This window comes from Branchiostoma floridae, chromosome 6 (genome assembly GCF_000003815.2).
Source record: "Branchiostoma floridae strain S238N-H82 chromosome 6, Bfl_VNyyK, whole genome shotgun sequence".
NCBI lineage: Eukaryota > Metazoa > Chordata > Leptocardii > Amphioxiformes > Branchiostomatidae > Branchiostoma > Branchiostoma floridae.
Window position 1 is genome coordinate 12,423,693 of NC_049984.1, and position 23,285 is coordinate 12,446,977.

Genomic DNA, 23,285 nt, shown 5'->3' on the forward strand with positions numbered 1-23,285 from the left:
AGGCGAAGGGTAGAAACCTCCGCTTCTGGCCTGACGTGAAGAAGCCTGATGAACGTCAAATGTGAAACCACTCAACTAATGAGGCGAGGATCACTTAATCAATGCTGCTGCATTAAGCCATCATCTCCTGGTCACGCTCCATACATTAGAATATCGTCGGTGGCCAAGCGTTAAGTAGCGTACTAACGTGGTAACGTTTTGAAAAAACACACGATACAATTCAACTTTGAATGTTCAACAGTGGAGAACCAGAAAGGTCGTTACATCCCTGTTTCAAAGTCATGTCAACATAAACCGCACCCCGTATATTTCATCAACTGTTTAAATCAAATAACCAATAGTCATCTTGTGAACTATGACCTGTTGCATGGAAATTGTCCCTAGGGGGCATCCTATGTATATATTATATAACCTATCTCTGTGCTGTTAGGATAATCATACCTTACCAAGACTACCTTTACATTACACTGCAACCCTAATGATAGAAATAGGACATGAGCTAATTTGACGTATGTAAAACTAAACTGATTACAGTTTAATGATCACAGGCACGACCTTCCCAGTTATATGGCATAGGGCTGCACTTATCACCTGGATGTAGCGCTAAGCGTCCGTCGTTATAGCATATTTGCAATATCACACGTAATGAGATGACATGTGATGTGTATTTCCCAGACAGTCCTGACGGCATGTAGAAACGTGATGCATGTCCGTCCAAAGATATCCTCAACCAGAAATCCAATAACTTCCGTGTCAGGAAGGTGAGGGTGGTTAAAGGCATGGAGGTTGGTGCAAGACGGATCTCTCATCAGCTGGAGGGATGATTCATCTGCGTCATCCTCACACAGGGACCTGACCCGGTACCGGCAGATTGATGGTCATCAGGTAATATGTGATCGGGACGAGCAGAATAACTAATTACCTCCAGGAAGGAGGTTCAGCTCATACGTGGGTACTGTTTTTGGTTCGGTTTATGTGTCTGCACCTAAAACTCAAGATCCTTGGATGCATTTTATGATTTTTTTTGGCTTGTAGGTAGTTATTGAGGTCCTGAAGAAACATGTTGATTCTGGCGCCCACTAGCCGTACCACAGAGGTACCACCATTCCTGAAAGTCCATGGATAGCTGACCAGCCGTCCCAAACAAATGACCCCTTGATTAAGGGAAGAAGGGAAGTGTTGTATAGCTTTATGGTTGTATGGCTAAGGCCATGGCATTAGGAAATTCAAAAAAATTTTGAATATTTCACGGAGCTATGAGAGCTTCGATTTCTTGTTTGGGCTCTGTGTGGAAGCCGAAGGATTGGGAGAAAGGTGGTGGGAAGAGATATTGGCAAACTGCAGCTTCGTAAAATTAGTTTGAGGGTAAGAGAGATGGAAAACGGCTGATCGATGCTGACAGGGATATGGTGACGGACGGGCGCCCCTTGGGACTGCACCACTGCACAGCGCTGACGAAACTAGCGGGGAATAGGGAAATGGATTTTGGAAGGGTGTTCGCCTGGCAAAGATTCTCCACACACCTGCGTTTTCAGACTTATCTGTTAGAACATCTATACACATAAACAGTGCATATCGCTTAGCACATTGGCTTCGTATTTTGTATCCGATGCCCAAGATATAAAATACTTGTCAAAGAAAACCACTGGGGGACCTGGTACACAGGTGGTTACTATAAACAAGATTCTTAATGATTGACTTTACACTTCTCGATAGCACAGATTTTGCACCTGACGTTAGATAAGCAGATTTCCAATTCTACAGACAATTTTCTGCCCCGTTAAGACTTGGTGGAGACTGCCGACCTTGCAGATGTAGGTCGTTATGCTGGCGGGGAACCTTTCACCTAGACGCGACAAGCCATTTCTCTCCCAGATAAACCCGGCACAACGCTATAGACAGGCAATTAAAGAAGGTACTTTTGGGGCACGACAAGGAGTAAGGAAAGTGTGAAATGACGTCCCAAGTAAGCCCAAATAAGTGCCAGTACTTTCGAAAAGTGGCATTGAGAGGAGACGGGTGGACTTTAAGTCATTTTACGGCACCGTCCCAGCTCAACAACCGATCCCATAGCCCCACCCACAAGGGTGTCCATCAAATCGTAGACATGCAAAACATAAACATGAAAATATTTGACGGACTTGCAGCCACGCATACGAACAGCTAATTGTTATTCTCTCATTGGTTGAAGTGCTAATTGTGATGGACATGCCCATACAGTCATGATCGGTCTATGGTTAGGGTTGAGAAAAATGGCGAGGTCTTTTTATTTGCCAAAATGATTTTAGATTTCTACTGCGTGCTACAGTTTGACCCGGTCAACCTTAATTTTCCCCTCTGGGAGTCATTATTGCAACTGCCACAGGCTTCGTGATGCTGGCAATTGAAGGAAACGGCGTGAATGCCAATAGTAACACCACATAGGGTCACTCTTAATCCATCATTTCAGACCAGGTCCTCAACTTCAACGGTTTAAAAGGCTTTCAGGAAAATCTATATTCTTTATTGTCAGGATCTGCAAAAATCTATGATATTCTACGATTCGTGACTTAACTTTTGACGTTCCGAGGTGAGAAGATTGGACGGGTATTGGCATGAGATTTTACGTTCAACTGTTTGCATTCAATTTGCCAAATCCTGGACTGGTGTCATCCAGCCATCTTCCCTTAAACCGTGAAATCACAGTCACCATGGATTAGGCCATGGTGCTGAAGTGCGTAAGACATTGTGTATTCCTGATCGTGATATCGCATGAAAGTAGCACAAATAGTATGTGTTCCCATACCTGCCTACTGAATATGAAAATGTAGGTAAAATGTGAGTAAAATACACGCATACGCATACACAGAATTTTGAATTGAGACCTGAAAATGCACGTAAAAAACGACTCTTGGGAAAAAAGAACCTCTCAATCCGTAGACAAGGAAGGTACTATGAATGTAACCCATGCAGGTTCTGTTATACAACATTCTTGATTTAAAACGCCCATCCAAAAACAGAGTAGTATCTTGAACAGCACAGGGTGACCCTAATTACCTCTCTACGAGGAAAGCCATGAATACTGCATGAATCCAAATGACCAGAGAACCGATAACGATCATATCTACACTGATAACAATGCGTTAAGTGGTAGAACAATTTTCCTACATAATTGTACACAGTGCTAGCAATAAAGTACCCGCATGCATAACTCCCTCCTCCCGTTAACATCTTTTACGGTTGAGTAAAAAGGGAGTCCTTTTAGCTATTTAACGGGCCAAGTGCACATAGCGTTAACGTTATCCTGCGGTATGTACAGAACTTTTTCTGCAAACAAATCTCGTGTCTAGTAGTCCTTCCACTAGCCAGACGCCTAGAAGCTTGATGGACATCTCTGAGTCAGCAGGATTTGAAACATCGTAATTCTGTTGATTTATGCATGTGTGCTAACATAGACCAATGAGGACTGTCTGTTACCACGGTTAGGAGATTGTAATGATCCATTTCCATGGTGACAGAAAATATCCCTGAGTCCTATTGGACTAATTTTCACGGTAAAAAGAATCCTGAGCTCCTTTGTTGGTAGTTCTGGCAATAGGAATGATTTTCTCAAGTTAATAGAGGTGTATGGCCTCAAGTGCTCGGAGAGGGGGCCCCTGACAAAAGTTTAACATAGAGCATGTGTTATTCATGGCACAAACCAAACTTTCCTGATTGCAAGCTTCAAACAGAGTCGGTTATATTTGCATTCAACGACCAGAAACTACCGAGGCGTAGCGAAGAGTACGTGGAAGCTGACTCGTGCGATAAGAAGGAGTTGTTAAAAACGCTCTCTGGCAAGATGGTATCGCTCCGAGCATCCGTAACCGTATGCATGTTTCATAGGAAAGATATTTGGGAGTTAATGGAGCGATCATGTCCAGAGAACATTAGCACAGCCAGACGCTACAGTGTGTAGAAGTTTGGCGTAAAGTGATCTGGCATCTAGTTTACCGTGGGTTGAGCGGACGCTCTTCGGATCTCTAGGAGCTGTCCGCCGCCAGGGTCAACGTTGGATGGCTACTTACCAGTAAAAGCACTAACGGCCAAAGTTGACCGGAGCGGAGGAGAGTTTTTGTGCCACGATTTGCAAAGTGCCAGCCCAATCCACGATAGGCTGGAAACCAAGTTACAAATGATACTGCCCATCCCCCGGAGCATACAATCCATTTAGAGATCAGCAGCGAAATCATGTGATGAAATCCTATAATATCATGGTGTTAGTCGTGAATACAGTGTTAATATAGTGCTAATGTGTACAATTCTGATACGTTTTGGCGTAGACATATATATCACACAGCAGCAAATCAACCGGAGCATTGAAGCTTAAAAAGGGCAAATTGTCACTAGAATGGAAAGGTATGACAACGTGTGTGACTTCTTAAGCTTCCTGGATGAGAAATATTTACCAGTTCCGGCAGCAACGTATCACAAATATTCATCGAGGCAAGGCATTTTACAAACACTCATTGGTATCTGTACGCTTTTGTTTAACAAATGACCAGCTTACTGCCAGGTTGTGATGTGAGCTATTTTCAGAATGCGTATGGTATGGTTGCAATTTTGTCTTTGGTTGAAGCTAGATTGGAAATAAATGCATAACAGTACGAAGGGGAATAAAGAAACAGTCTGCCATTTAACGTAACAAGCACCAACGAATAGAATTGAGGGAAGCTCTGTACACGTTGGATCAATATTATTGCTGTGTTCTTATTTCAGTAATATTCTATTATTTACGGCATAAATACTTATTGTGACCAAATGAATTCATTGTTAAACAACCTTTGATCGGGCCTCTATTAATTGAATTGTTCACTATCCCTTGTGTCTACAATAGATGATGATTGTCTTGGTTTTTAAGCAATTAATTTTTCCCCACGTGCTAATATTTGCTTTTTCCGTCTGTGCCATCATTTCATTCATTTGAATAAATTCAACAATAAATTGAAAACCCCCAGAAAGGGAAATTATTAAATGGCGGATGACGTTAGTCCCCCTCGAAAGCCATCCCCGATGAGTTACACTGTAGACATGCCAATGAATTTTGCGGTTGTCACGTAGAAGTCATCAGCGAGCTTGTTGATGATTACAAATTTCCATGCCCATTAGTTCTCAGGATCCAAACTCAACACTGCCAGGCGTGACAGATCCTAATGTACATGTTCACTGATTAAATCTGTTAGGTAGCCAATGATCACGTCTAAGGCTCTCGCGATTTATACAGATAAAAGAAATGCACTGCAGTCTAATGCTGTAATGGGCCCGTTAGGACATTCGTAAGGTCAACGTTTCATTTCTGGTGGAAACATTATCCAATTCTTCTGTGCAAATAGCACCCTAACAGGACAATCAAGGGGCTGGATAGCATGTTAACAGCGTCAGCTTTTCGTAATGATACGCGAAATTGCCTTTCGTATAATTTAGCCTACTTCAGCACGCAAAGTAAAGATCTATCTGATGTACATTAGAGATTAGAGCCTGCCTTTTCAACAATACATATGACCTTTCTTCATTTATAAACCTCTGGCCTCATCTATTAGTCTACAAAGCCGCTTAGTGTTCTTTTAACATCGCCTGAAATGTTCCCGAGTCGTGCTACCTGTGTCTTCCAAGCTGTCGGCTCCCTAGTGTTTTACGTTCCTCCTGTTAATATGTATGCCAGCGATTAGTACTAATTCATGTATTCATAGTATATGTTCACATAGATGTCCCTGTAGCTCAACATGTAGCGTATCCAAACAGTTTAGCTCCTGGCTCCAACTAGATGGTTATTGGGAGACCCTGGTTCAATCCCGGAAAGGGCATCTCGACTGGGGCTGCATCTGTTTTTCGGAAGGGACGTTCAATCGGTGTCCCGTGTTCGAAGAGGTGCATCAAAAGCACGTTTAAGGGGGATGGCTATCAACCCCTCCATGTAAAAGTATGCCCTGCTAATGATACAGCAAGGAAACGTGCTGTCTATGACAATGGCCACTTTTACTGACACAAACGAGGCAACCTTTACATACAAAGTTTACGAATGCTGAACCCTGATTGAGAACCTTACTTAATACTTGCCCTTGGTAAGAGTTGTCTTCAGGGACCACATATGGGCCAAATAAATTGCCTATGCCCTTCACCAGGACCTGTGCTGCCAGAGAAATGTTCGCCTTCACCTTGGTAGAGTTAATAGGAGCCAGGGGACGTCGACTGTATTACTTTTTCATCGTCTGTTTGCAACAGTCTGATAACTGCTCAGTCAAACTGTCTGTTGGTATTGATTTGGGAGAACCTTATATGTCAGTAGGTTTGAACTAAGAAGATAGCTGACCGATTTGCATCGTGTTGCATTTCCGGTTGATTACACATAATGTGCATTTATGTGCATTGAGCATCAAATGGAACAATAAAACTTATACTAACGATATCAATGGTACCCTTGAGCATAGTATCATCATGAAAATTGGCAATACCCTCTCCATGCAGCTGGTAACTCTAGGGAAAGAAGTACTTTGTAAAGCAGTTATTAATCATAAACATTCAATTTATGTGTATGTGATTTTTGCATACCCGGGATGTTTTGTTTTCCTGTTGTTGATTGTGATTATTGTGTTCCATCATTTTGGTGTAATTACACGAACACGTCAACACGCTAATGCAGAAATAATGAGGCTCACCGCTTCCCCGCTGTCCGCGGATGCTCCAAGTCACCAGACACAGCAGGAAACCTGCGGAAAGAAACACACGTAATTATTTGTAAACAGCTCATTTTTCATTTTGCTACAAGTGCATTTTTATTAGAGAAATAATTTTGCCAGCAGGTGTGCTTAATGTATGTTTGAGTGTGGGAGCGTTCTGAATGCTTAACATTGCAAGGCAGAAGTATTAAATAGTACATAACGTCACCCGCCTGTATACACAAAATCTTGCTGAAGGCAGACCGGCATGTAGGCACAACCCTGTCCCTAAATCCTACGAAACGTGCGCACGTTCCTCAATGACAGATATAGTCCCTTAGCACGTGGTCACATAGGTCGTGCGATCGTCGCACGATTTTGATGCCATAGGATTTTCAAGCAGGCTGTGACAGAACCAACCACCGACATGGAACCAAACCAAGACAGTTGAACTTTGCAGGACACGTACATGGCTGTCCATAAAATGCCCGACGTTAGCGAACCTACGATGATCGCACGACCTATCTGACCGCGCCCTGAAGATATAGCGTAAGAGTCCCGTCGACCGTCACATACGTCGTGCGATTATCGTACGAACGCAAATCGAGGGCATTCATAGATAGCCGCTCACATGTGTAGTCTCCAAGCAGACCCTACGGTGCCTTAGAGATAATATCAAAGCTGGCAAAGGAGTATAGCCGGCCAAAGGGAGTCAAATGGGCACCGGCGCTATACTTGCCAGCTTTGATACTATTTCTAAGTCACCGTAGGGTCTGCTTGGAGACTACACATGTGGTCCTCATTTGTTACCGTAATGCTAACTTGGATCCTAGTGAAAATCGTACGACGTATTTCGACAAAAGCGGTCTCATATGAAGCAATAACATATGCGAAGCCACTTTATGGCTTTCCATATACTTCAGTGACTAGTGAGTCCTGCACAGCAAATAAGGCCAGTTGTAAGTGCAGATGGTATCTCAGCTTAATTGCATGACCTTCTGTGCAGTGAAGGAGCCCCTTGACGGCACTCTAGATGTTAAATAACGTACTCTCTGATTGCAGATGCATGTCTATTAACACGGTCAGCAAGGCCAGTCGCTTGGAACTATATACAGTTACATAGTCACTGCCTCCGTTGATATATTGATGTATAGTTATATATGTAACGTTCTCAGTAAAAATTCAGATAATGTCTTTTTTTCACTTGACGAGTAATGTATTTGGTATCGTCTCGTTGAGAAATAGAAAATGAAGTGATACCATAGAGCTTTCATGTGTAGCTAACCCCCACGCCTTGGCGGCTTATTAACGCATGTAAAGATTTGCAGCAGGTGTGAGAGACAACGAGGAAGTTTGACACCCAGCAAATCACATCTTCATTTGTGGTCCCTCATGCCGATCTGGCTGTGTCCTCGACCTCAGTAAGGTTGTATCTCACTGCACATGAGGCACCGGTGCGGCACTGCGGGGATCGAAAAATTACTCGACGAATTTCAAAGCTAAAGAACGAATTTTCTTACATTTTGTGTATTTTCTTGTCTATAGTATTATGCAATATGTAAATTATAAAAAGTCAGTACATAACACAACAGTACCACAGTAAACGAACCCCGTAGTGTCGCACCGGTGCCTCAAGTGCGTACGAGTGTTTGATGGTAACCCCTGAATGAGGAGGGAATGTCCCTTTATTTCTTCCTTCCTTCTTTCTGACACCTTTTTTCATAAAATGATGTATGCACCGTTGTGTTGTATAGTGTTGCATTTCATTGCATTGTATTGCATAATTGCAGTACATTACGATCCCTGAATGCAGGCAAGATACCTATTTCTGTTGTTCAAAAGTAAATAGATGCCTTTGAAGTTTGAACCTTTATAACTTCTGGCCTACATATACATAATATGCTTTACGTATCGTAGCTTGTTCTGCATTGTATTCTGTATTGCATTGTATTGTATTGAATTGTATTGTATTGAATTGTATTGTATTGTATTGCATTGCATGACATTGTATTATTTTACATTAAGTTCCGTCACTGTAGACAAAACATGTATCCCTGTTGTTTGAAGGAAATACATGAATACCCTTGAAAAGCTGACCTCCCTAAGTTGTGACCTACCGTATATGCTTACTTCTAATCCCACCCTGACATACAATCGATAGTATATACATCCCTCAGTCACTCCTGATACGTTATTGGGGACGCGCCTGCGACATGTTTGTATGATTTTATCTGACACAAGGGGCAAGAACATTTATCTTCCACCTGATGAGGATTTACAGTCCTTATCAGAATCAAATCTCTTCAAACTACTGTAAATGTCTCTAAGTTAGCGGTGATACATATCCCGGTAGAGAGAAAATGGAGTATTCGCGGTAGTTTTGAGTTCACGATGGCGCTACTGTAACATACTGTACAGTAATGGTAGCACCGGTGCCTTTACGGACAGCCAAGCGGAAACTAGTGACTCGGTAAGGATGCTACTGAAAACCATCGCGAACTTCTTTGTCTCTCAGTACCACAGGAACAAAAAAATCGCAAACATAAGATCACCGCGAACTAAAATGCATTTACAATATTATGTTGGACAATTACTTAATGGAGGTAATTGTAGACCTATGCCACTTAAACGTCGCAGAACATTTGTAACTAGCATTCACCTCAATTAGATGATACATTGACAACTTGTTGAAATGTCTCTCGGCAAGTAGCGAGCATTTATTATTTGCTATGTAGGGTTGGCCTGGGTTGCTGTACCAATTGCCTCCCGGTTTGTTAAAAACGTCGTTTATCTTTAGAGACGCTTCTAAACAGAACAATGTACGTCCCAGGTCTAACGATAATGATCAAGTACCAGACAATAGTAGGTACTGCTACGTTGGCGCCACGGAGGCTTTGATAAACACAAGGCGAAGAAAGATGCATCTGACAAGCAGGAAATTGGTGTTTGACGTAGTGGTCCAGGAATCATTTTTAGAGACCACCAATCTAACCGCCGTTTCCCGACGCCATCTTGATCTAGATATGATGACCTTCACCACTGCTAACGCGTGTTGACAAGGTCACCGACTTCAATTCCATCGTTCCTAAACACAGTCCGTCATAATCAAACGCAATACGTTCCGGACACTTTGCTGTTGCCATGAGTGATAAATCACATGGGAGTAGGAGAGATCACCAAGTCTGAATTGCTTTCGCAAAAATAAATCTCTTTCGCTTGATGACGAAGTATACACCTAGTCATTTTCCTGTATACGTCAGAGACAAAAATGAGAATCGTTGCAAATGATCCCAGTCCCATATTTTAGTAGACAACCAAGTTCAGATCCCCCACTACAAGCCAGTGGTTATCTAGTATCATGTATCTCATTCTTTAGGTTAATCATGTAAGATCAAAATTTGTTTGTCATCATCCCATGCTTGATCAATTTTGCAACTTAACAACAGCGTTTCTTTGTGTTGTGATAGTTTAATCTGTAACATGCACGTATCATTTGGGTAATCCGTACAGTATTTCTAACGCCTAAGTGCGCAATTCCTTGGATGATTGTTGTCTAATCAATAAACTATAAAGATGGTATAAGTTTGAAACAATGCAGGCGACAGAAAGCCCAGCCTCTCTTGCAAACACCAGACTGGAAACTGCATGTGTGGTCATCACCAAATCTCTTCACGTCTCTCTTAATATTCCAGTTCGTTCGGACCGGACTGATATCAAATTCATAACTGTTCCTCACATACGTCCCGGTTGGATGCCCACTGTGCTGTGCAATAGATTTACTTGACCCCTTCCGCTTTGTGAGCTGACCCCACTGGAAAGTCGCCTCCCTTTCCCCGATGTGGATATACTAATTGCCCACTTTCCCCCGGGTTAAAATCCAACAAAAGGGCGGGTTTCACTCCCTGAGCACATGCGTGTGCGTCACTTATCGTCGGCACATCGCCCAATCTACACCACCTGTAGATACACGTGAGAGAAGAGGACCGTACAGCTTATCTGTTAATCTTTAAAGTATCTTCGATGTGTTGATCCCATGATACATACCGCGCCGCCGCTTCTGGTAAATGTCATCAAATGATAACCTAGTTTTGCTCACGGGGAACTCCATTGTAAGCTATATATACATATACTCACCCCGTTTCTCCATACATGTGGGTCTTTTTGTGGGAATAGAATAGATTTTTTGACGCAAGAAAAAGTACAACCATCTCCGTAGTCCGCTTGATAAGCAAGTTTAGGTTGCCGTGAGTAAGTCTTATTCTAATCGGGTAGGCTACCGTAGTTTTCAGTATATTTTCAAATTCTAATAGCAACGTAATCTTTTCTGTATTTACCTCTTTTTGCATTGTAACAGTTGTCACAAGTTAAGATATATAAAATATTTGGCAAACGTATACGAACACCGTTTGCCCACTTGTGCTGTGGTTGGAGGAGCCAATCAGCCGTCATTTCACCCGTATGGCACTGCTGCCACTGAAGCGACCCATGAAATCACAGATCGCCGTCCTCCTCACACTGTCCCCAGAGACCCACCCATCCGGCTAATTAGTTTGATTCACATCAGGACCACCCGATGCATCTCTCTGTAAACACTTCCTTAGCCGGAGGGACCTTAGCCTGATTGCCGGACTGTTTCCAGACCAGCGCCTCGGCTCTAGAGCCAACATATGCCCCGAGGGAAATTTTTACCACAGCTTAGACCCTTCACCTGAAAGTCTCTCATGTTTCTTTCACAACAGCGTCGTTTCTTATCCCTGCTCCTAAGACAGGACACTTCCGCCTAGTGAGGATGATATCAGCTAATGCTCTGCCTGATCCGACATCAATTATTCACGCCAGGTTGCTGATAAATTGAGATTGATGACACCCTTGCACATGGGAGGCGTCATGTATTAAAGTCATTATGATCTCGACTTTTTTTTCGACAGTAAAATCAATGAACTTGACAAGGCCTAATGCTGAATATTATCTTGATATACGCGCCCCTAATATCAAAACTTTCTTCGGCTATTGATGTAAATACTTGCATCTATGTATGAAATGAGGAAATAAAAATCATAAATCACAATCATCCATAAAATTCCCCTCGCCCATCTCGTCAATGTAATTGCACTTATAAACACGTGCACGATCAATGAAACGTTACAAGAAAATGTGCATAATTCGTAAATGCCTGTTCAGGAATACAAGACCATCAACATTACTTCATTTTATAATTCCTCCGTTGTTTTTAAGTTGATACATGGTAATTATTTAGATTCTATGTACGAAAATATGAAGTTGCGACGCAAAATCTATATAAACTGAAAAAAGGAAAACATGTGGGCAAATAACTTGTAGGAAACAAATGCTAATCATCGCTGCCTCCCTGCTAGTTAATGTAATTACGACATGCTATATATACATAAAGACTCATTAACAAAATTTTAAGCACCTCATCATCAGTTTTATACTACATGATATATCATGACCTTTCCTCTGATGGTAAATAAACCAGAATTAGTTGACTTTGAAATCCCGACAGAGCGTGTCGTAATTATACTTTCGGTCCACAATCTATCTTTATGATTTCCACATGCGGTTTCCTCGTGAATGTCGTCAGAAAAGCCTGTCAATCAAACGGCAGGACACGGCACGAGCTCCATGATCTAATCACCCATTCCCGGGCGAGGGTGTCAGTCATCAATAACAAATAGTCACCGGCCCGGCATGGCTCTGTAACCACACACCCTCTCTCCGGGCTGCATACCTCCCTGTCATAGGCAGTTAAATCCTCCAGCAGAAAATTAAACTCAGAAGAATGGGACATTTGGAACGGAGGGCGCATCAATTGTTGTCGGGTTCGATACTATTCTGGGCAATGTGTGAAGTAACAAACCGCCCGTGTTTAGTAGAGACGAGAAAAAACCTCGCATGAATCAGATCATTTACTTCGTTTGGAAGGTTATGGATTATTAGCTACATTTGACATGAATATTTGTTGCGTACAGAATGAAGTTATATTTTGCATAAAGAGGGTCTTACTTACAACTCCTTACTATCGCCACTCCTTGGTTCATCCCTTGCCGAGCCCGCTGAGGTGCGGAGACGGTTACCGATCGGCGTTCTACAGTCCTTCCCGGTCCTCTCTCTCTCTCTCTTCCGGCGGTTATGTACCTCCGGTCGCCTGGCCGTACGTCCCGCGGGTTAATAGTGACGTATGAAGCCTCCGGGGTGGTGCGTCCTTCTGCGAGTCAATCTACAGAAGCGCGGGTAGCTTGTTCTCCTTCGCCGCGGTAAACGTTACACTGCCGCCTCCCGCGCCACGGGTGCGCTCACACAACCAACCAATCCACTCCGAGAGAAGGTGACGCCACCTGCTAGCTTCATTTACAGGCAGGCCCTTGTAAATCAGCTGGGAACACATAAAGGTAATAGACTAACGGCGCCGCTGAATGCTACATCCGAATGTTAGGCCCTCTCTGCAGGCAACTTCACTGTTGTACACCGTATTATCACTTGCCTTGTATATACCGCCTGTATCTTAATACAGGTATTCCTGAAGGAAGTGTCGTGAGTGAAAAGCCTTCACTCCAAGGTTAAGAAGAAAGAAGCCCGTCTTTGGAAGCGCCTACTCATCAAAAATCTAGTTCCCCTGGAAAGGTCTTGGGTAAACCTCCCACCTGCAGAACGAACACGAGTATAGCGCCAGACCAAATATCCCCGGAACGTCAGGGGGTGGAAGAGCTTCTGGCCAATTTTAGCACGCCCGGGTCTGGAGTAGCGCCGTGTGCTACATTTGTTCAAACACAAACTCCTGTGCCAAGAAACCTACTGGCTGCTGGGTAATTGTTTTCGCACTGAATGAAGCTGGAGCCTTATGTTAAGGTGATATTTGTCATGATCGTTTCGAGCAGGGGGAAATAATTGCTGTCTAAGAACCCTGCGGATAAGAAGTGGAGACAAGCGTTTCTATGACTTCTTGCAGACGAGAGATTACCGGGGAATTATTAGAAGCCAGTTTACGATGCTTATACGATCACCGAAGGCTATAGATTAGTCTTGTTTTGTTGTATCATTATCGTGAGAATCGAGCTGCTGTCGTGTGTACAAGCTGTAATGAATCAGTCGCCCAAACGAGCCTGGCAACAATCGCTATGTTTCCTCCACCCGCGGTGCCCGCTCGCCGGAGTTTAACAACCCGGAGACGTACTTGGCGCTGTAGACTTGTTGACTCCACCGCGTCTCAGCTACGCAGTGATACCTCCGGTTGATTGATTTCTCATTTGCTCCAATGGGGGTGTTTCTTCCTTTTTAATTTTCTCTCGTTGATAGTGAAGCATCGTTCTCTGGCCTTGTCGGCTTCCTTTCAAATCTTGCCTGCTTTTACGTCGGCAGGGAAGAGTAATAAACTAAAAGACGCATTCAGATATACCAGCACCTTCAGTATATGAAGAATTCAGAATTTGGAATGTAATACATGATAAACATCCAGCCTTCTTATCAATAGCGTCTTTAGTGTGTACACTTTTAACTACATCCGGAAAGTGTTTTTTCTTCTTTCCTTGCCGTCTGTATCAAAACCGTTTACGGTACTGATAATATTCCTACAGCTATATGTCTAGTTCAACGTAGATCTGTGAAGAGAAAAGTGACCACTGGTAACGTACATATGTCCGTACCAATGTTACGGTTCCCATTCCTTGCACGTACCATGATCACTGGTTCTACTGGTCATGTCTAAGTGGCAGGACTCTCATTTTCATGCCAAAATTGGAAGACCTTACAATCCTCTCGGATTTACCTCGCTTCGTAATTTCCAAGACGTAATGGAGCAGGCAGTTAGAATGTCAGTAGCGGACTTTAAAGAGTCTTGTGGGATCGGTTGAAGGAGAATAGTCTACGCTTGGGTAAGACGCTGTCAACGTCGATATTGATACACGCAGGGTGTCTGATTTCCGTAACACAATGCCAGCTGAAATGGAATTTGGGCTCACTCAGCTGTTGGGGCTGACGGTACCAATCATTGTGAAAATTACGAACTTGACGAATCGTACAGAATGTGAGTTTGCAAGTCCTTCCCGTTGATGGGAAAAGCCGGTGGTATTTATAACTACATCATTTCTGCACGCCAGTGTTCAACCTTGACTGTCTTCTTCACAAGAATCAGCCCTGTTCACAATAGTTCAAATAATCGGAACAGATGTCTGTAACGTTGTGTGGATTAGAATTTACAATGATGAGGCATCACCGAGCCTTCTGGGAGCCACATGCCAGAGTTTACGGGCCTCGTAAGTATGATCCACGCTCCCGAGTGCCTTTTACTGGTATTGTAATGAGTGACTTTCGTGCTGTAGGTTCAGGGAAGTAATTTGGTATGTTAGGTTCAATTGCACCCACTGAGACACGGGCACGTAGAAGCGTTCTCTGAAGTCCTCTTCTCAGATGAAGACGGAAATGGACGCGTCAAAGCACCTTTAGTCAAGCATCGTTCGGGGATGAATGAACTTGAACACATGCCTGGAAGAGAGCATTTGTAAAGCCCCAGTTGTGTATCGGTCCCGGTGCTGTTTCACAAGACTTGATCGACGCAGAAACCGTTTGGAGTTCTGCAATAACTCAGATTCCCGCAGACCGCACTGGCTTTCGACCCTTCAGACGTTCTCCTGGAGAGTTTGAAAAAAAACAAGGGCCAATCAAGCTGTTAACTCCTCTTTTCTTTAGGTTTCCTGCTTACGGAATCATAGATTCACCGATTCTTTTGGTTGTCATGCTGTCGACATCTTAAGCCTTTGTGACTTCTTATAACGTCTGTACAAAGCCTGTTTGATACCACCAGACAATGTCCGTAATACCAATGTAGCGCCGGGAGAAAGTAACCAGAAGATAACAGCAGTATTATTGCTCTTCCCGCTGTGCTTGATTTACTTTCCCGTCCGACGGACTGCCCCCAACCTGCTGTGGCACTCTTTTCTGTTCTTTGTCAACTTTCTTAAGCCTTTATATCTCCCTGACACTGCCAGTCTAGTTTTTTTGTGCTGACCCGGTTACCCGTGGTATCCTTAACGAGCAAAATATCCAACACACACTTCAGAGCGTGCAGAGATGTTTCATCCTCTTTAAGCGGTCGGAAGATCCATAATGCATGGTACCGGCGGCCTGAAAGGGGCCCCACTTACAAATGGACAACGTTATTGAGCTGGGCGTGACGTGCGGGATAAATAATGCAACTGGAGCTCGCACCCTTCTCTGGGTCCACGCCACGTCTCAGAAACGACAGCGTCACCGTTCAGACCGATAGCGGTCGTGTCCAAAATTGCCCGGTGCCAGTCGTGTGAGAGACAGCCGCCATCCAATAGAATTAGTCCGACAGCAGTACTTTCAGCACCAAGGCGATCCCGGCAGCCGTACGGCAGTGTTACAGTAAAACCTGGATTACACCCGCCGCTCTATCGAGCATGTTAAGTCAAGGTACAATCCGTTTTTCCAATCAGGCAATCGTTCTTATTACATCTTCCCGATACCCCTTAAGTGCTTCTAAACTTGTTAGGATCCTAACAGTAGTAGCGTCTTGAGTCGTATAATCTCTGACCTTTCCTTGGCGCTGCGATTCCGGCAAGTACAAAGAGCGCGCTGTGATGTTCTTACAGCTCCGGCTCGCGAGGCCGATATGGATTTCTTGGGTGCTGCTGTGCTGCTGGATGAGTGACGGCCAGTATTCCGCCCGCGCGCAGGCCACGGCTGGCATGTCTGCAATTCCGCTTCTTCGCCAATCGATAAGTGCTACATCAATGGACCCGGGCCGAACCAGGGCGAATGTCAGGTCAGCGTCACGGGAACGGTTCGCCTCATCACAGTCGTATGCTGACCGGTCACGACAAAAGATAAAAGTGAAATTTCTAATGGCTATTCCATGCTTCTGTGTTCTTCTTTATGTTTACCGTGCTTTTTTTCTCCGTTTCTTCCTCTTCTCCTTTCGTTTCAAAGGAATGAGGTCAGTGACCTAGAAGAGATGGCTGTCACCATGGTTACCGAGAAATTAAAACGTAGCGGACACACTGTGGTATTCGATTGCATTAGTAACGAGTGGCAGGACAGAGCTGGAGGGGCTGGTCACCATGTATAGGTATGTGTTTCAGTAAGAATAAACAGAGTAGTTGTTTGTTAGCATGTGAAAGTAAACATTATGTATTAAGAATTATGTTATTTTTATGTTAATTAGGATTTTAATCCTTATTCTATACCTTTATTCTGTTCTTTGTGCAATAGTTGTTGCCATACATTCTACCATGTACAATTGTAGTGCAATTAAGTTCGTCTGTATTTGCTTGCAAATGAAATGTTCCATTTCTAGTTTACATGTTATTCTGCAGGACCAATAGTGTTGTCAAAAATACAACAGTAAAGTAACGATGGGCAGCAAGTTATTTGGCAAACAAACGTTATATTCTTTTTATAAATAAAAGCTCCAGTCTTCTCTGAAAAGATACTGCTAAAATGTGAAATCGGTGTAATTCCAAGGTTTCCAACCCCGTAAACCACATCCTCTCTCTGTCTTGAGTGTCGGCGGAAGGAAGAGTGTAGGAGAAAAATGGTTCACTACAACAAGCCTTACATGATTACTTTTCTGTTAGGGATGTTGCGTTTTAAGATTGATAGGAAAACTTTTCGCGGATACTTGCAACGTAAGATAAAGATCTTTCTTCCTAATGTATAGATATACATCAGCGACACGGCCCAAGGGACAGTTCTTACAAACGTACTGTTATTCAAGAACAGGGAGGGTTGAGGATTAATAGCCTACAGAGAAACTATAAGCCTTGCTTCCTCTACAACTGACACTTAGTGACGTCTACAAATTTGAATAAGGAAATTCACGGTTCTAACTAGGCCTGCGAAGCGAGAGGTGAAGGCCCATAACCTGTACATAGTTGTTATCTCGACCATTTTTTTAGATCTGTACAACAATGTCCAGGAGGTGCTTCGATCAATTTCTCAGGACATTAAACTTGGAATCTTTAACCTCCTTTATTCCACATACAGCAACATGCACTGGACGTTTACTTATCAAATCATTTTGTTCGTACCATGTAACCCTCTTGCACTCGCAACTAACCTTCATACATTGTTAGGTTCTCTGTTGTTCCCTCAATTTTGTCTAACCAGCCCGGCGAATGAACCCCATTCATGCCAGTTAACTCGATTTCCTACCAGACATACAGTAGCTTGTAACAATTTCAATAACACAAAGAGAATACCAATGATACACAGAACTTTGTAGGCATAGGTGTCTTTATGTCTCTTAGCTGATCGTTTCAAGTGATCAGTCATAAAGGTTTGTATGTAGAAGTAAATCATTAATAATATTCCTATATTCTATCTTTTATGTCATATTTCTTGCAGTTGATAACGAAATTCATTACCTGCTCGGCTTTACAAGTCCCCATTCTGTAAAGATGCATAATTCACTGCTGTTGGTGGTCTTGTGCCATTTATCTTCTTAACATTTGTAAAAGCATTCTGCCATCGCTGTTCAATACGAGACCAGAACAATTATCCTTTGGTTCAGACAGAACAGGTTGTGCAGAATTAGACCTGCAATATTTATAGTGACCTATTTTTAACGTAATTTCGCAACACGAGTCGATATAATCGATGTTGTTACATATTAGCTCTAGATCTGCCCAACTTAGTATGATAACCTAGCTAGAGGCTCAAAATAAAACGTCATGCAGTGTTTTAACACTGCATGGAGAAAAATACACCTCATACCATTCACGAAAACATGCCAAAGGAAACTTAGTGATAATCAAAGAACGGTCGGGCCAGTGTCAAGGGTTCTTCGTCAGACATAAAGTACTAGCAAATTACGACATTGTATGCAAAATGTGGGATTGCCATGGCGCTTGTTCATGACAGATATAGGCCAGTGAATAACCTGGAGTTCCAAATATCCCTTTGCGAGTATTCAATGGCGCCAAACATTCATACTTGTACACTTCGTAACACTGCCAGAAGCTGAAACAATATGGCCTTTATGAAGGGTGCAATGGGGTATTGATTTTTGTTGGTCTCTGTAGGATTGCCGTCTAATAAGGGAGTGTTTAGGAAGCAGACTCAAACGTGTACCGGCTGTTCCGCCGTCTGCCAATACATCAGCTATCGATCCAAGAACTCAGTGAGAGAGAGAGTTAGAGCGGTTTATGGCGCTGGTGATGGGTGGGAGCTATAAAGGAAGTACTCCTCTAACAGTCACGGGGAATCTGAGACTGGTCGGGCTTGTCGTGAAGAGCTATACAATGAGCTGAAAAGGCTGTCTTTGGTCCTTACTTGTCACGGTTTTGTCACAGCCTGCTTGAAAATTACACGGTATCGAAATCGTAGTAACACCTACGAGGAACATGACTGCGTCGCAAGTAGTCACTGTTGGTAAACTTTCTTTGATTTGCTACGAAAGAGTTGGATGTTTGTCTTTTACTTTAGATAAGATTGTGAGGCTAGTTGTCCTTTGATATTAGGCATATTTTGTGTAAAGACATAAACCGTCTTTACCAATGCAACTTACTTCGGGGGCTGGTTGACGGGATTGTTTTCAAGTGCCGGGCACATTTGACCCGTTGCTGACGTCACACATTCGTTCAGGTCATGTGACAAATTTGATAGGCCAATTCAGCCTGAGAAGGGCCAGAGGACTGGCCGAAAGCTCGTCAGTTAGCGCTTACTTTGAGCCTGGGAATAGCGTATAGAATCTTTATGAACTTTCATTTGAAGACAGCGTAACTATCTTACAGTACGCCGCCTTATGATATGTGAACTCGATTTATACAGACATATTACCTCAACAAGGACAAGCTACGACTAATGACAATATATCATACAAAGTCCCCGACAGAATGCTAGCAGATTATATCATACAAAATATAGGCCAATTTCACGTCTTTTCTTTAGCAACCTCCTTCTGTATCAGTCAAGCATCACCAGTGCCCTTAACTCAAGCGTGGCACACGGCAGTGACGAGCACCACCCAGACTATCGACAGGATCTTCATAAAACTGTCACGTATCTGTAATGAGTTGGACGGTCGCCACACAGATAGCTGGGCACGGTGTCAGGCATAATTCATGTTAATACGTGCTTTATCTATCATAAACGCATCAATTCTAGCATTAGTCTTATTCAGGGGCTACGATTTAGAACTAGGGTGATCGCCGGTTCAAACTTAATTGATTGGATTTGACTATATTGAAGTCGACATGTTTTTCAAAACTTGGCACGGATTCTACTATACTGAGTGCATGGGAACTTGATAGCAGGGACGGCTCATGGCAGCGCATTTTGATCGGTAAAAGTAGCTTCTAAACTACTCAACCCTTCACAGAATTTAAGGCCAAGTAACCATGAGTGTAGTTACAAACTTGGTCAATCATATTAGACTTACACACCAGTGTCACTCTGTACGCTTCTTGAATACAGTAAAAAAAAGAACTTGTTGGCTGTAATACCGTGTTTTGTTGCTTCAAATTTTTTTTTTCGGGCTGTCATATAAACATTTGAAGTCTACAAAGGATGTCATCCATAAAATGTACTTTCTGTGGTCTTACACAAGTGTAGCAGCTATCATAGTTAAATTGTAATTCGACAAGTGAAGCTGTAAAAATGCAATGACTGCCTTTGATTTGCATTTGTCTAATATTTCATTCAAACCAACACAACAGCAAGAACTTCAGTAGGTCGGTATTTCTGTCTTGTAGCTATAGAACGAGTAAAACAAACATGTTTGTGGAACAATCGTCATCACCAATGTTGTCTCTTATTGGAATGCCAACACACCCGAGTCGTGGCGTCGAATGACTAGTGGCTAGGCCATCGGACACGAAATCGAGAGGTCGTGGATTTGATTCCCGGTGCTCTTGGCTAGACCTTGCGTCCTTTGGACAGGCGCTTGACATAACTTTCCTCACTCTAGCCAAGTGGTAATTGGACTTCGGTTGGGGAGGTAAAAGACAATGGTATAGGAGAGAAATCGGCTCGGCTTTCAATACCCTGCCCTAGTCACAGTGGATAACAACCCACCGAGCCTACGCTCTCACAGAGGCTATATATAGGAATACCTTTACCTTTTGACGTCTGTAACACTACCAACCATCACAGATCATGCTGTATACGGTTATGTATCAGCTAACCCTTCATATCTACCAGTAGAAAATCTTCCTGACAAACGGTACCTGGAAGAAAAATTGCCCGCTGTCGTTATCGACCAGTGGCGGTGAGGACGGAATATTCATCACTCTTTAAAAGCTAACTTGTTGTTCATTCCAGGCACGGCAGATGGGCATCCGGGCAGCAGTGGTGTTGTTGATGATTCCTGGACAGGCCCTTTAGAACCATCATACCTGGCGTCTCATCCTACCCGGAAATTATCACTCAGAGATGGCGGCAGTATTACCGTTTCATCACAGAGTCAGGCCCCGGAAGACATCAACTAGAGATGATTTTTCATCTACGGAAGTACAGACTGCGTTTTTACGACTCCTGCCAAAAATAAAACCCATATAAGTAACTGCCTTAATCTAATGATGTCGCTGCTTGGAAGTTAAGTTCGACACTGGTTTACGATTACTCGGCACATCATGACGGAGAGAGAACTTATAGGTGTGCGTTAAACGATACAGTCTTTGTTTAGCATACAGATAACCATCTGTAAGACAGGGCCGTTGTCCTTAATGCAGAGTTCGCTGCACACATCCCGCTCGTTTTCTCCTTCCAAACGCCGCGATTGCTCTCCAAGATTGGAACCGTTTTGAGGAGGTTGCCTCCGAGCTGGATTAGGTTAGTCTGGAGACCAACGTACGTCCAGCCTTGGTAGCAACGGGCAGTACTGCGTTGGGAGCGGACCTAACAAGGCTGGACTCCAGGCTAAGATTGCTGGTAATTGTTGGAAAACTAAATACAAAATGGGAGTGTTGGACGTTACAATAGGCATTCCTAAAAACGGGAAAACCAATGACGAGGAAATCGTCGAGGTACGATCTATCTGAAGCTTTCTTCTGATGCACCTTTTCTCACGAGGTGGAACGTGCAGAAATAAATGTCCATGCCGAGTGCCCATCCAAAGGAGAAGGGCTTATTGTATAGGAGTTTAGGAAGGCGCCAGAAAACACTTGATGTCCCATTCTGTCCGAAATATTCATTTTTTCATGGCAGCAGACATCTGAAAACATTCATGTTTCATCTACTACGGCCAAACTGACTATTGGAAACATCCCCGCGCGCATCAGTTTTCCTCCGTTTCCCAAAATGTTTTCGACCATACTGTAAATCATACACAACCCCTGCAAAATGAGCAAACGTATGCTGAAAAAATAAAAATAAAACATCGAAAATGGATGCAAATGAGCTGTATCTTCTAAAGTCAAAGAAGATGTGAAAGAGCAAAGATAAAGAATCCATTTGTATAGCATGCCGCATCGATTTCATATTGAAGACAGTTTTTTATTACCCATTTATTTCGCACGCTCACATCAGGTTTGAGGTTCCCAAAATGTGCCATCTATATGATAAGATTAGTCGAGCCTACAGTAGTGCGTTGTGAAAGGTGCGCTAACGAGCTATATGATGATGACACAGTGATTGGCAGCACCCCTCTGCAGCCCGGGCACATGTGGGGAGGATGTACGGAGCAGCGGGGTGAGCTTTAATCTCCCCCCGACACAATTTCATTAACGAGGGGCTTAAAAGGCACCGACAAATATTTCACTTCCGGATTATTTCCGCGTCATATCATATTAAAGCTAATGCATCATGCCGTGATTGGGAAGGGTAATATAATAGGTGAATTCGTACCTGTCAAATCATTAAGGCGCCATGTCAGAGGAAGGTGAGGAAGATATAAATCGTACAAAACGTACCACATTAAGTCATGTATATATAAGGATGCTATCTCGTCTATATATACAATTTCAAAATGTTGTGTTGGAAAAGATGCTGTATGTAACAGACAAAGTTATGATGCAACGTTGACCAAACATCCAACAGAATCCGTGATGATTTCTGTTGTAACTACTAGGCTACAACTCATGACTGATGACACATTGTAACTGAGGTACCATGCTGGTGTCTAGCTACAGTTAACAGTTCATTTTACCACGGAATATTGATAAATACAAACAATTCACCACCCGGAGTCTTGCGCATGACGAACCAACGGATACAGGGGAACTGATGCCCAGATGTACATCAACGGATACAGAGACACAGGCAATGTATTATTTCATCTAGGGCTGCCAAAGCAAGGTATTTGTTAGCAATTTCTTCAGAGTGAAAACTCGATCTTACTGAGAATCAAGACAGACTTAGAGTTAGACGTATGTAATCCTGAGACGGAAGGAGATAAAACACCAACCGTCCCCTGATTCAATTCGCATGAGACAACAATCCTCTCTCCTATTGCGTCCGCGTGCTTTATTCAATCTCCCAGAGTGGAGTACCATCGTTTGAATTAGCATGATGTAGGAACTGAGGTATTATGACTTAGTTTGTGCGGTATTATGCTGTTATTAGAGATGCCTGGAAGGAAAGCCGGGATTACGTTTATGTAAGTCTCAAAGATCTTGTTAGATTCAATCGAAGTCA

At 43.1% G+C, this 23,285-nt stretch overlaps 1 protein-coding gene and 1 long non-coding RNA gene across 4 annotated transcripts in view; one reads left to right on the forward strand and one right to left on the reverse strand.

Moving 5' to 3' along the window:
- The window catches only part of LOC118417916 (neuropilin and tolloid-like protein 2), a 74,041-nt gene that overhangs the window by 23,199 nt on the left and 27,557 nt on the right, over positions 1 to 23,285 (reverse strand). For 2 of the 3 annotated variants that reach the window (XM_035823677.1, XM_035823678.1), the window contains exon 4: positions 6,675 to 6,725. In XM_035823677.1, the coding sequence (XP_035679570.1) occupies positions 6,675 to 6,725 (51 nt within the window). Of the gene's footprint in view, positions 1 to 6,674; positions 6,726 to 12,702; positions 14,106 to 23,285 lie in introns of those variants that run through there. The other variant, XM_035823679.1, reaches the window with a different exon arrangement.
- LOC118417917 lies at positions 16,160 to 21,907 on the forward strand. The gene is made up of 3 exons (XR_004831404.1): positions 16,160 to 16,476; positions 16,641 to 16,779; positions 20,973 to 21,907. It is a non-coding gene; the product is annotated as an uncharacterized LOC118417917 (long non-coding RNA).